Here is a 15,036-nt window from a genome sequence, read left to right on the forward strand (position 1 = left end):
AAACAATGGCTTGCCAACAGAAACAATCTCTGATCCTCCTGATGTCAACTAGTGGTTCGCATACTTCCATGATTAAACCAGTGCCAGATGTTTCCCATGGAAGTAAATGCAGCCAGTATCCGCTGCTGGCAGGGGAGGCTGGAAGTTACCCCTGAAGGTCTGGCTCGAGATCAGGGCTTCTTTGTAAAGGAACTGGGCTTGATCTTGATCTGAGATCAGTTTGTTTGGGTGGTTTTATCAGACAAGCAGTTTGGAGTTCCATGTACTGGTGTTAATTATTGGTAATCGTAACTTGATAACTTAATTCAGTGTGACTATTGCATGACTAAAGTTTTGTCAAGTTTTCTTGGTCAACACAAACTAACACAGTTCGGCAATTTTCCAGTCGAGATTACGCCTATGTCTCCAAATGGTCACGGTTAAAGCAAGATCATTCATGAAATAACAGTCAACACCAGACAATACTCAATGTTGCATTTCTAGTGAGCTATATTACACTTCATTTGATCTCCTTTGTGCAGGAAGATCTCATCGATAGAATCTCTCAGTAACGCACCTATTTTGCTGATTCGCCAACGTACACTATCACTTTCATCGCTTTATTTTCAGATGACCTCGAAACCGAAGCTCTGCGAACATCATCGCTTTCATCATAAACGCGAAGTGAAACGCGACCCTGACAGAAGATCCATTGGGTAAACAAAGGCGATTGAAAACACAGTAGATTTTCTGAAATGGGCCTTTGTGCTCAAAGGCGTTAAAACAAGGTCAACAGCAGGCCAGAAAGAACACAGAAAATGCATTGTTTAATTTCAAAACTTTAATATATTTTCTATTTTATAGTGAACATATGCATCAGATTTGACACCCTTGTCACCCTTGTTTTGCAGCAACAACAGAGGAGGTTTTGTTTCTCAAAGTTGGGGTGATGCCTATAAAGATGCCTCTCAAAATAAATATTACTTTATAAAATAATAAAACTTCAAATAAATATTTTTACACTAAACAATGTGTCGAAATTAGAAAATAAAGTTTTTCTTAGGGTCCCTGTACAATTTACAAGTATAGTTGTAGGGATAATTCATGTAAGGGTTCTCTTCTATAAGGCAAAATATCAAAAGAGTGATTGATGTACATTCAAAACGAATGTACAGCACTATACACGTTTTATATATGCATCATATATATGGATCTGTCAAGGTGCCTCTGGTTTGGCACAATGCTTTTCACAGTTGAAATATTATATGTACAAAAATAAAATCTCTCAGAAAAAGAGCTAATTTACATACTTTGCAGATACTATTCACAAACAGTTTGTTAGAAGAGTCTGTCACCTTTATCAGTCATATTACTGAATGTCAATAGGGCTAACATTCTGGACTTCAGTTTAAAACGAAAAGGACAGGGGAAGGAAGTTGCAACAAACTCTATCCCCCTTAAAGAGTGAAATAGAAAGAGAGAATGTGGATAAGAGAAAAGCAAAAAACAAACAGACAAACAAACCACTTCAAACCAGTTTTTGCCAATCCAATGTCACCTCTTGGTCTACAGTGCCAAAACTACAACAATTTGCGAATATTTTCCCACTGCACTGGAGATAGTCCCAGATAACGTTATCTTCCCAGTGCTACTCCAGGAACCGAGCCTCGTTTATTTCTCAACTCCTTTGTTCTTGCAGCGGCATCCTGGCCGACTGGTGCAGTCGTAGCACGCCTGGCACAATGCCACACAGCCCTTCGCCGGGAGGTAGCAAAGCAGGCAGGGCAGGAAAAGTGCCAGGACGCTTATGGCCGTCCACCGCATGCAGCAGTGCGACTGGGTGCAAGAGAAAGGCTTGTCCGCGCACACATCCTCATCGTCGCTGGAGCAGTGGTAGAAGAGACCCTTGACGCAGCAGACACAGGTGGCGTAGTCCATTGCTGTTGTCGCCGAGCAAAGGCACCTGCGGCCGCACATCCAACAGGACGGCAGGGTCCGAGGGCAGGTGCACCCTTCGCACTTGCAGCGGCCACAGTCCTCGCAGCGATTCGAGTGCTTGCCGTCGGCGGCCTGGCCCGGGGTCGTGGCCAAGGGCTTCAGTTCCTCTTGCTTCAGCTCTGAACGTTTAGGCTGCGCCCTCACCACCCGATCGCCCGTCCCACTTGCATTTCCCAAAAGTCTTTGCTCCGACGAGGTGCTGCCTGTGCTGACCCTGGCAGTGCTGTGTGACCCGTTGCTGGTGCCACTGGTGGATCTGCTCACGGCGCTCCTTGGCGACTGAGGGGCTTGTTGAGGAGTCTGCTGTCCGGCTCGTTGGGCCTCGGAGAGCTCAATGGAGGTGGTGGAAGTCGGGCTAGAAGATTGCGAGTCCGTTTTCTGCTGGGAGGCCGGCGGACGGGGCGCCACTGTCGGGCCCTCCGTGTACTCATTGCTGCTGCGGATGGTCCTTATCTGGTCCAGGGAGAGCACCTGACCCTCCCAAGGCTCCGAGTCCCCAGTCTGGGGTCTGCCAGTGTCACGCAAAGCTTGCAGCAAGCCAGAGGAGCCGCTGCCGCCATTTTGAGCTCTTGTCTCCATCTTTACTCTGAAGTGGAAACTCTCCGGCTGGCATTGAACACATCTGAAGTCCTATGGGAAAGACAGACAGTTAAACGAGAGCGTACAGGGAAGTAAAATCCCATAAACTAACCATATGTAAATCATATAAACTAGGCAAAAAGAAAAGGCAGAAGGCAGGCTCCTTAATGCAAATCTCCCAACTACTCCCCACCTCTACAGCCCTAGAAGGCTGATCATTAACGGGACAGGCCTTTACTACCTGCAGCTATCAAGTTCATGGAACATCTAGTAGACTCAAAACCACTTTTGCTCTACAGTGTCTCAGGTGCTGCACATTATCAGATCAAGAATAAATAAGGATCTCTTTGCAGAGTAAAATCTACCAGTTTGACTTCTGCACAAGCATCATCTATCCTCAACGAAAGTTTGAGACCAATGTATGGTCTTATATATACACACCCTATAAATGACAGTTTCACTTATCTGTACATTTATATAAACATCTTGCAAACATCACCCATGGCTTGCTTTTGATTTTTTTAGGGTTTTGTGTTTATTTTAACATTGCAAACACCATTCTCACTGTTCAGTTCTTCCAGAGCACATTAGAACTTGTTTGTAAAATATGGTATAGAAAAAAATAAAAGAAAAAAGAATTAAAAGTACACCCAGCTTCACTTTGCTTTGTGGTACAAGCTATTATTTTAGTCACAAGGATCCAAAATCATAAGCAAATGCAATGTTTAAAGAGCTTGAAAATGCAAGTATTGCACAACTTATATATAGGCTAGACAGAGATGGCGGTCTTGTATGCGAGTAATGCCGTCATAGTGTTTAGTTAAATATAAAAGTTTACATTCACCATAACACATTTTCATAGTGTTGTTGTTATAGTAAAATTGGAAAGTTTTTAATTTCAAATCGCCAATTTTAATATCTAGCATCTGGCGTGCATAGGAGTAACATGAGGTCCACAAATTTATTATGATGTTATCAACGGGGGCGGAGCTCTAATGACAAAAACTTACATACATACAAAAAAAAAAAATATCCACATGTGTTGAAGTAAAAAGAAAACAAAAAAACCTTGAACCATATATCTCAGCCGGGACCCTCAGCACCAGTTGAGTTCAATCTAAATAACACTACCCCAAATTACCATATCAATGCACGATCTCTCTTTCCACGGAGAGGCCCCATCAGCAAAATGTCTGTTAAACATCTGTTTATCTCCTCACTGCTATTTTAACTTCTGATCTGGGTTTTCAGCATGCATACTAACTTTATGGCAATACTTAACTTGGTTGAACCTGGCATAAAGTACAGAACCATTTTCCCCCCCTTTGCAACAGCAGCCAGAGTTTTATTATTATTATTAGTAGTAGTAGTAAAATAATTAGTGGAACGTCGTATGAGTTCTTATTGAAGGAAAGAGAAAAATTCTGTAAGTGTAGATTACGTTTATAAATGTCTAGTGGCAAATTTAAATAATTGCGACAAAAAAAAAATGAAAATGTGTAAAGTTTTTAAATCTTTTGTGAGTCTTTGTATGGGTTTTTCAAAACAATCGTGCAGCTGTAGATGACGTTTTTCAATAGCGATTCGCAAATGTAACTGAATGAAAAGTAAGGCAAAGTAAGTACGTAGGGAACAGATCCGTATGGCAACTATTTGCACAGCTGCAAGAATGGCGCGGAGCATGAGCACTGGAAAAAGTCATGAAGAACTATAATATAAATGCACGACTAAAAAACATAAGCAATAAACGAAACTAAAATAAAAGCCTGTCAAAATCCACTGCAAACAAGTTGTAATACACGTCACTTACCGTGATCTCACCACCCCAACCCCCTATTTGTGTTGTGAAGAGTATATCCTACTAGTAGGAATTTCTCTTTGGTTAGTCCTCAGTTCATTGGGAGATTCATTCACAAAAATCCAGATGAGAGCAAACACTCGCGCGTCCTCGTATTTCCGCGCGAAACGGTAACATCAGAATTGTATTCCAAAACGCAGTGTAGTTCAACTTATGCTGTTAAACCGCTAATTATGCCAAAAAGAAAATAAGTTCCAGAATCCAACAAAATGAGCGGAGTTTACTGAAAAAATACAAATACAATACGCTCAAGACTTTTCAAGAAGACGCGTTGCGGTTCGCAAGTTGAATGGTTGGCTGCATGGCACACACTGTGCTGCTTTCAAGTTTTTCAGCTCTTGTTTTTTCTTCTTTCCGGAGAGGAGGTCGGGTTTATGCTGTAAATGGCGTCATGTGGAAGTGAAGGGGGTGAACAGAGTAGCTGTTGTCCCAGAGGATATATCGTATCCGGTCCCAGCTCATTGGCTCTACAGGACTCAACATTCACTCCCCGTGTGTGTGTGTGTGTGTGTGTCAGAACGGCACAGCAAACGGACGACCGATTCATTTGAGCGAATCGGTTCACTCGAAAGATTTGGTTAAATGAACCAGTTCGAAGAGCCGACTCGCCAAATCTTTTGAGTTATTCTTCAAAGGTGTTCCTACGTCTTATTGGGACATTTACGTGTTTTTTTTTTGTGTTTTTTTTTTTTACAGTAAATTCGCTGTTTATCACAAACATTTTTTACATTACGCTATATTGGTTATTCCCAATGTTGCGCAGTTTATGCAAATTATTCACCGACTTTCAGGTGAGAAATCTGGGTCGACCTTTTAAATAAGTTTCTGTCAAGGTCGTTTATCGAAAACAAAGTTCTGTTTACAGTGAGCTAAACGTCAGATATGGCATATAAAAGGCGTTTTAAACAAATCACTATTCACATTAAAGCTCTAAATGACGATAGTACTTGTGTTTTGTTGATGCAGTGTCAAATCAAACCTCTTCAGTCAAACTTCTGAATTCTGATACACTCGTATTCTTACGTTTGTGGTAACTGAAAAATCGAAAATTGTTGAATTGCATATACAGTTATGTAGCCTATAAAATATCATGATGGTTATTATGAACAACATCAACAATGAATAATTCTTAATAATAATAATACTAATTCTTTATTAACTAGGGTGTCACACCTCGCCCATAATTCTCAGCCTATTTACTGTCCCAAAAACATTAGCCTTTAAACATTATTATTCCCCAATAAAATTTATTAATATTGTTAATATTAATTGTTCTCGACATTGTGATATAGCAGGTAATGCTAACAGTTTTCCTCGTACACAAAATCCTCCCTTACAGTAGAGTTTGCTAATCGGTTCAACAGAATCATTCAAATGAATCTGTTCATTCAAAAGATTCTTTCGCGAATCAGATATCGCTACAGAGAACACTGCCTCAGTCTTTCACGGCCTAAACATTTTCACAGGAGAGCTTATCTGTTGCTCAACCACTGTTGACACTTAGGTTTATAACTTTAACAATTTCTTTTCTTTTTTGCAGGCCTACATTTGTAAGTGGTGAAGATTCATTTTGCTGCATCAGCTTCCAGAAGAGATCAGATGTGCTAAAACATTAGTCACATTTAAATGCAGACTCAAAACTCATCTGTTTAGCTGCGCATTTATTGAATGAGCACTGTGCGATGTCCGAACTGATTGCACTATATTTTATGTATAATCATTTTTAACTGTTTTAAATTCATTTTAAACCTCTTAAACCAATTTTTAAATCATTTTCAAAGTTTTAAATTCCTTGATTTATTGTTGTGATTATTATTATTTTTTTTATTCTTTTCTTTTCTTTTATGTAAAGCACTTTGAATTACCATTGTGTATGAAATGTGCTATATAAATAAACTTGCTTTGCCTTGTAATGAGTTCAACCCTTTCTGTTCTTAAAAATCTAATCATCTACCTTTATGCAGTTGTTCTGGTTACCCATGTATGCATTTCAAATTTTCCCTTACCTTTAATCCACAATTCAATGTGCACATGCTGATTGTGCCATAAATTAAAATCTAAATGACCAAATAATAATACATTAAATTAATTATTATTATTATTATTATTATTATTATTATTATTAAACGCAATGGAAATGAAAAAAAAAAAAAAATCAGGCCTATTACTGCTCTCTAGTGGCACGAGAAGCTAACAACAGTACCATGTTTATTCCTTGAATTATCACCAGAAATATATTTTAACCAGAAATGCATAGTGCATGATTATCTAAGCAGCAATAATATCAACATAGTCAATAGGAAATCATATTCATAATGCTCTGATGTCAGGTTGGGAAATATAATTACATAGGCTATTATTTAATTCTTAAATAGAATAGGCAATATGATAAACATAACAAAGTTGATATATAAAAGAGAAAATGCAAACAAAAGTCTGATCCGCAGTTAAATCTGATCTGGCAGTGAGAGGATGAAAGACACCAATACAACAAGTTTACTTAGCATGGAAATAGCTTCCATACAAAGCCACTTTATAATGTATGGACCATTGTGGGCTAATAGGAAGTACTCCCACAGGAGAATGTAGGCTTCTTCAAGTACCCCCCCTTGACACATTGTCTGTCTGTCTCTCTAGCAACTTTTCTTTAAAAAGGCTGCAAGGCAATAACAGGCAAGGCTGCTTCTGTGTTATCAGAAGGAGGGGGTGAACAAATGCACCTTGAGGTGGCCTCAAATGAACATGGAGAGTCAAAGAGGAAACGAGCTGAGAGTGAGCGAGTTCCCAAACCCATGAGACTCCACCATCTCCAGCTGAGCGGCCCCTATTGTTCAGGGCCTCCTTTTCACCAGCCAAAGGTGAAAAGGTAACTGACAGGGGGCTTTGTGCCTGGTCATGGGGACTCCCATTGCCCAAGCACGCCCAGATTCCCTTGGTCACACATTGTCAATGGGGTCCATGAGGAAATGGGAGAAGGGGGTTGAACGGGAAAATGCAGGGAAAAGTCTTTTAGAATAAGACACATAACGAATAGTTGGGTGAAGCTCATGGAGACTGTCCAGAAATGTCTGGGTCGTATAAGAAATTATATGTTGCACACAAAATGTTGCATACATTTTGTATTGCGACAATTTTCGTAAAATAATAATAATAATCAAAATAATAATAAACAAACATTTAAAACGTCGTTTTTATCATTTGTCATTACCATAACACAAAAAATGGCATAATGCAAAAGACAATTATGACATATATTTAAACTGTAAAGTAGACTATATCTGTAAAGTACAATTCAAAACCACTTTATTATTTGTTGTATTGAATTTGTAACTGTTATATACTGTAAATGCTTCCAGACTGTATACAAACAAATAAGAATGAGGTTTTATTTCGTTTCAGTCATGCAAATTTTGTTTCAGTTTAAATATATCTTAAGAATTTTGTATTATTATTATTATTTCATAATTATAAATTAAATATCATATAGAATATAGAATTAAATATTCATTATATTTTCTTCTGATTTTGGAGTGAAAAATACCCCAGATACATTTTGAGAGTCACCTAATAATATGAAACGAAACAAAACGGGAATGCCAAAAATAAAATAATAAACAATAATTATAAAATTAAATTAAATAATACAATTAAAATAAATACTAAAACAAGCAAACAAAAGAAAATAATAAATCACTGGGCTGTCTGACTTTGCAAAAATACTTGTGCCTAACTAATTCTAAATAAGTCTTCTGACATTATTTCCAAGTGTACCTCTTGAAGGAACAGCTGTCTTTCTCCTTTGGCTGTCTAATCGCCCCCAACCAAAGCCCCCCAAACAAAAGCTTATACACGTTTGTAAAGATAAAGAGGAAGCAGTGGACAAAATGCATACAGACGGTTTAGCTTTGAGCTAAGCTCAATGTGACATGAATTTGTGGGCTTAATGAAGTTGCTTGACGTTTTCTTTTCCTGATGTCGTTTATTTTTCCTCTTGTTCTGTGAGATAAGCTCCACTGTCACCTCAGGCTTTACCGTGGTGCAAGACAATTTAGTCGGAAGAGACGGAAATAGAGAGATAGAAGTTTCAATTACATCCTGTCATTTATTGTAATGTTCTCTGTGGTAATGCAGAAAGTCTTAGACTTCTTCACAGCATGCCATTTCATTTATTTACAGATGAGTTTTGCATTTGCAAGCATTTTTTTTCTTTTGGAAATGTAAAAAAAAAAAATCGAGTTTATTTTATTATCATGTTTTGGATAGCAACGTTAAACCAAGTTCCTCTTCGCAGTCATTTAAATATATTTTACCAACCCCTGTTATTTCCACTGGCATGCTCAATGTTGTTGCTTGAATCAAAACCAAAAACCACAAAGTGTCAGTCTGTGCTCAGAAGCACATGTTAGTCACAGTCGGTAACATCTCCAAAATATTTGACAGATAATCACAGGAATGTCTGAGAGGATGTTTTATAAGTACAATTAGATGTGTCTGTAAGGAAGAGAAACCATATATCCATTTGCTCGTGTGTTGGAGTGAACCACAAGGGTCGAGAGTAGGTGTTACAGGAAAAAGAAAGAAAGAAAGAAAAAAAAACGTGAAGAATGAGGGCAAGGATGCACATGCGGACACGGAGCCAAGTAATAATGACCCCTGGTGAGCTCTAGGCGTCGGAAGGAAACACAGAGCGCCCTGTAATTAGGCATTTTATAATGTGCACCAAATTCTTTGATAATGCAACAAGGGGACGGTGGAGGGGGGCTGTTTCAAAACCACAATAGTTGACTCTGGAGCCAGTTAACCCAATTAAAGCAGGTTATGCACAGTCATTATGCTAGGTCGGGCAGATCTCATAGGAAGTTTAGGCCTTGTATAAAGAAAAAAAAAGTCTCTTGCAGCCCGGGGGCGAGCTGCATGGGCTTCGCCTGGCATCGTTTAGCTGTTCTCGCACTTCCAAGGAGGTATGCCAGATTTGAAGTAATGAAATCTTTGCCCTTGATTTGCCTGTGAATAGCATTGGTGATACTCTGGGTTTTGCTTTGATAGCGGGGTCACCTCTTTGACAGGGTGCCGAATGCCACATTTGGAAAGATAATTAGGAAAGACAATGGTCTGCAAAATGGGTTGAATAACCACTTCAGCTTAGCTAGAAATGGCTGAAATGTAAAATGTTTCATAATTACAGAGGTTTCGGCACAGTTTGTGAGGAAAAACTACACTTGATTTGACAAAGCTGTTAAAAAACAAAGATTATTGGAGTATGTTTTACAAATGGTTGCCAGTAGCCATTGACTTCCATAGGATTTGTTTGTCCCCCATACTATGGAAGTCAATGGCTACCGGCAACTGTTTGGTGACCAACATTCTTCAAAATGTCTTCTTTTGTGTTTAACATAAGAAAGAAACTTGTACAGGTTTGGAACAACTTGCGGGTGAGTAAGTGAAGACGGAATCTTTATTTTTGGGTGAACTGTCCCTTTAAGTCTATGGGACTTTATCACTCGTGTCTGTAGTACAAGGTTATGTGCTGCGCTTTAACATTTATGGGGTTTGAAACTTAATATATTCTGTTCTGGGAAATGCACCTGATATGCAAGAAAATGTGAAATAAAAATGCATTTTGCTGAGCCTTTCATAAACATAGTTGAGACACCAAGTGACTCACTGTAAAATTAGTCAAAACAATGTTCTTCTCTCTCAGATAAGATTAAATCACCAGCACACTGCAAACAATGTTAAGACTTATTGCCGAGCATTTGCTTTGCATGAAAAGGAAAAAGTTGCATAAGGTTTTGTTTAAATCACTTTTTATAGTCAATAGGTTCCACTTCTTTCTTTTTATTGCCTCAATCTCTTGCACTTCTCAAAATGGCCATGCTCACGTACAAAAGTGACAAATCAAAACCTTCATGTTTTAAATTCTGCATCCTTTGAACCCATGAAATATCCATTGGATCCTTGGACAGCTTGTGTCCCCTTCAGACTCCCAAACACACTTTTTTTGCTCACACACAGTGGATTGTTTTAGGTTCAGATGAAAACCATTACACAAATTTTGCGGTTCCTGTTTTTATATCCTCTTCTCCGGCAGTCATCTGGGACAAAGAAATGGATACCTGGCAAGCTCTTCTTCCTCCAGAAAAAGAAATGAATAACAATCCCGTCTCCTCAAATTGTGCTTCCGCAAAGAGCACTTTTCCAGATGGAACTCTTGACATGCAACACACACACACACACACACAAAATCTGTGAACCCACTTGAGGAGGTAAACAAATCTAATACTGATACAAAACATACCAACGTGATCTCATGATAATTCGTATGTATTTTACGTAACGTGGTTCTATAAAACGTACATTTACTTACGTTTTTACAGGCACTAAAACGTACAATACTGACGTATTTTCAGCCTCTAAACGTACAAATACTTACGTATTTTCAGCATTTAAACGTACAAAACTGACGTATTGACGACACCTAAAAATGAATCCTTATGAATATTGAAATCGCGGCATTAATTTTATTAGTATTGTTGTTTTTAGTTGTCATATCAATGACCTGTTTTAAATTGCATTATTAAATTGTTTACTCGTTTACTTAATATGAAATTAAAACATTTCGTTCTGTTCTGTGTGATTTCGTCTGCAAGCTCGTTTCCGAGAATAGGCCTACATGTTAAGACTTCACTTTAAAACCTTAAAATAAATACAATTTCTGCACTCGTTTAACCTTTACTGTCATGTGTCATGTAATGTTTACTTTGTTTGCCATGGGCCACAAAAGGCGTTTTCTCCGACATGCTGTGACTGACAATAGAACTATAAAATACACCAAAAACGCAACATAATTACGAAATGAAACAATTTTATTAGTGCGCTGTAATCCAAATCTTCCGAATCCATAGGACTGCGAGGAACAGACCCAAATCCAAGCCTTTTTCGGCGATCTTCTCCATCTCGAGCAGCTAGTCCAGTGACCGTGAGCAGCAAAGCCCGCGCTGACTGACGCGCTCTTTACAAATTCAAATGTTGCCGCTTCAAACGACAGGTTTTACGGCAGGATAATCGAACGCTCATTGGCTCTTGCCTGCATTCGTCACAGATTGCGACATGCCGTGTTTCTGGTGAGGTGTGTTTGAATAATGCGCGCGTGCCTTCACGAGTTCACGGAGTGGATCGGGAAAATTATCTGGATAATATTTTCAGCGATTAACAACATAAATTCTGCTCTGGATCAAACAAACCTACAGTATTCCGCCAGAGAGGACTGCGGGTGCAACGCATCGTCATTTAACAAAGTCAGATTGTGCAGAGGACTCATCTGGTTCCTGTGGTCTTGCTTTACATAAAAGGAATTAAAATAATCATTAAAAAAAATCACAACAATAAAAACAAGGAATTTTAAAATGAATTAAAACAGTTAATAATAGAAAATGATTATACATAAAATACAGTGCAATCAGTTCGGACATAGCACAGTGCTCATTCAGTAAATGCACAGCTAAACAGATGAGTTTTGAGTCTGAATCTAAATGTGGCTAATGTTTTAGGACATCTGATCTCTTCTGGAAGCTGATTCCAACTGCGGGCGGCATAATAGCTAAAAGCGGCTATATATAATATATAATGTAATCTCAATGTTTTCTCTGATATCCCACAATATGCATAAAAATATTTGCTTGTAAACCTGCCAATAATTTATATAATTTCTAATAAAACATTTTGCATCACATTACAATTCAAAATATATACTGTAAACTGTTCAACTAAAACTAATTTACATTTGAATACGACACCCGTTGACGTGAACTAGCTTCTGCAGTCGTCGATAAATTATGATGCGAGAAGAAATCCAACCTGGATTAGTCTAATTAGCTGGCCGTAAAAGCATCCTGTAACTGTGGCCTTCAGCTTCAGGCCTCTTGTCCGGAGGCATGTAAAACCACTTTTCTTTCCCCCCACAAACTACCGTCCATTCATTACATTTAATATTCCCTAAGACTGACAGAAATAACTCATTTCCTTTTGCACTCAGTGTGTTCCATGCTAGAGCCGTCATATCCATCATGTTAATAGGTTCTGATTAAATTGTCCGTGCTTCCTAATAGCACAATGATTTCAGAGCGCACCCATGCCCCCCCTAAACCAAATAATAAATCAAGAATGTTTACTCATTAAATAAACAAACCTAATCTCCATTTAAGTGCCTCATTTTACCGTGTAAACATAGCAGGGTCGAAGAACCGCCGCCTTCTTGCTCAACTTTTTTTGGCCACGCTATGTTGGAATGCAAAATTTCTTGTTAAAATTTATTAAAAGAAAGAACTGTGTCTGCAGCTCGGCTTCAGCCGTCGCGCACACGTTCGCACAAACTCTCCTTGTTTGGCTCCCGACGCGGCCGCTGGTTTACAGCCACACGCGGACACAGCCAAGCTTTGTTCTGCAGGCCGCGGTGGTTAATCTAGCCCCTGTATCTTTAACTGAGCAAAAAAAATTAACGACAATCTCTCATACTCGCAGGCAGTTGGATCATACCGTCAAATCCCAATCTAGGCCATAGGTGATTTGGAGCCATCAGAGTTTAATTGAGATTGATGTCCAGCGTGAAGTCTGGTCTCATTAGGAAACTGCACAGATGGTCGTGGAGAGGGAACATAGCTCCTAATTCAGTCGCAATGTGGAGTAACGCTAAAATGTGTTTTTGGAGGTACGCGACGAGACCCGGATCTTTGACTTTGGGATAAATGTGACAAATTGACGTGTCAAAAACACAGTCCGGCGCTTTGGAATGGGACGGAGGTTTGAGGCCACGTAAACAAGCAGGAAATGGGGGCCACTTTGGGTTGGATTTTGGCCTGACCCACTTTACGTCATGCAGTGTTTCTGCAGTTTGTTTCTGCAACAGTGAACTGCAGCTTTAACAGAGTTAGACATGCTGACATGCTGTCGTTTTGCTGTCAGTTGAACTGATAAAACAATACAAACGTAGATTGCGTCTCGGGAAAAATCAAACAGAAGCAAGCAATTTCAAATGCATTACTAAAATAATTCTCTCTTTATTTTTGATCTTGGGGCCATTATTTCAACATTGCATCTTACTTCAATATTGCATCTCTTAGAGCAAAAGTAACTCAAGTCTGCTCTTGCATTATTAATATTTCATGGTCTTCAAAAATTGCATGTAAATCTTGTACACTAATTACCCCCCACAACTGCAGGCTGCATATTGCAGCAGCTCTCAAATGCACCCAAAAGACCAGTTTAGGTCTTAAGAATGATCGATTGAGTCTGAATTTTCTACTTTTATGTGAACTAATTGGTAATGGAAATAATATCTCAGGACTGAGGAAAACGTGACTCAGCCGACTACATAAAGCAGCTCAGGTTTCTGAAATTCAGGCTGAATTTGTCATAAATCATGTTGAACTCTTGAGCCCACGGTGGTGATAACTTCTTCTAAGTGTCGTGATGCACAGGGCCAAATGGGAAAAATCAGTTTAGTTTTTTAAAGTTTGGAAAATAATACACTAGTGGATCTCTTCAAAATATGCTGTGTCGTGCATTGCAGTATTAATATATATCCTGACCTAAACCCTAACTGCAGACAGATTTTTGACTTGAGGCAAAGTAGACCTATGCAAAAAATGAATTCAAATATTAGTATGTCAATTTCTTGAGAAGGAATGGGAATAGCATAGAACTTAATGATTCCAGGTCAACTCCAGTTTCTTAATGATTCCATAAACTATTCTTCTAATACTTTTAAGGAATACATATTTGGGGCAACATGATAATTTCAATAATAATCAGATTTAAAAGTGTGTTTGCACAGGACTTTTTAATGACCTTTCACAGTCTTTTTAGAGGCTGCATAAATGCTGTCCTATAGCTGGCATTATTCTACACAACAATACTAAATATTTCATTGATTTACCTTAATGTAGTACTACTACTGACACATAATATGTATCATTAGCTACTAAATGTCATATAAACAGGCAGTAATTAACAACACTACTTTAAGTACCACAGTTATTTGTGTATGATTCACTAAAAACAATTGACTCATTAGAGTCATTTGTTCAGGAGTCGGACTAGACTGGTTGTGCTGTATTTCATTCATTAAAAGGAACCGGATCATAAGAGTCAGTTGTTTGGGAACCACAATACACAGGTTGATCTGAAGCGGCTCAGTGGAGTCATATTCGTTCAGGAATCGAATTACATTGGTTACGCTCTATGCTTTTGATTCACTAAAATGAAATGGCTGTGTAGAGTGATTATTTGGGAGTTGGATTGTGCTCAACTCATACTGGCTGCATTATATACATATATGTGTATGTTGAATGTTGTATGTTGCATATGTGTGTCACTAATTTAAAAAAGAAGCACATTAGCAGAATCCCAATTTCCTACATTTGCAGAACATACTGTATATGTATGTATGTATGTATGTATGTATATATATATATATATATATATATATATATATATATAATGTTTTTTTCTCTGGAAAAATGGCTAAAGGCTGCAGGTTTGTTTAAATTTTTTTTTTTTTTAATGAAAACAAACATTCAAAAGTAACATTCTAATAATGTCCCATAATACACGATCATGCAAAA

The 15,036-nt window shown here is 38.4% G+C and overlaps 1 protein-coding gene across 1 annotated transcript; it reads right to left on the minus strand.

The window, feature by feature from the left end:
- Nucleotides 1-808: 808 nt before the first annotated feature.
- Nucleotides 809-4,909, minus strand: LOC107750630 (protein sprouty homolog 2-like). Its single transcript, XM_016566157.1, has 2 exons — nt 4,367-4,909; nt 809-2,607 (listed from the first exon to the last, which is right to left on the minus strand). Exon 2 carries the CDS (start codon nt 2,554-2,556, stop codon nt 1,651-1,653), a length of 906 nt encoding a protein of 301 aa, XP_016421643.1. The 5' UTR covers nt 2,557-2,607; nt 4,367-4,909; the 3' UTR covers nt 809-1,650.
- Between the last annotated feature and the right edge of the window lie 10,127 nt (nt 4,910-15,036).

The sequence above is a fragment of the Sinocyclocheilus rhinocerous genome, unplaced genomic scaffold (assembly GCF_001515625.1).
Source record: "Sinocyclocheilus rhinocerous isolate Xijiao unplaced genomic scaffold, SAMN03320098_v1.1 scaffold1302, whole genome shotgun sequence".
Classification (NCBI taxonomy): Eukaryota; Metazoa; Chordata; class Actinopteri; order Cypriniformes; family Cyprinidae; genus Sinocyclocheilus; species Sinocyclocheilus rhinocerous.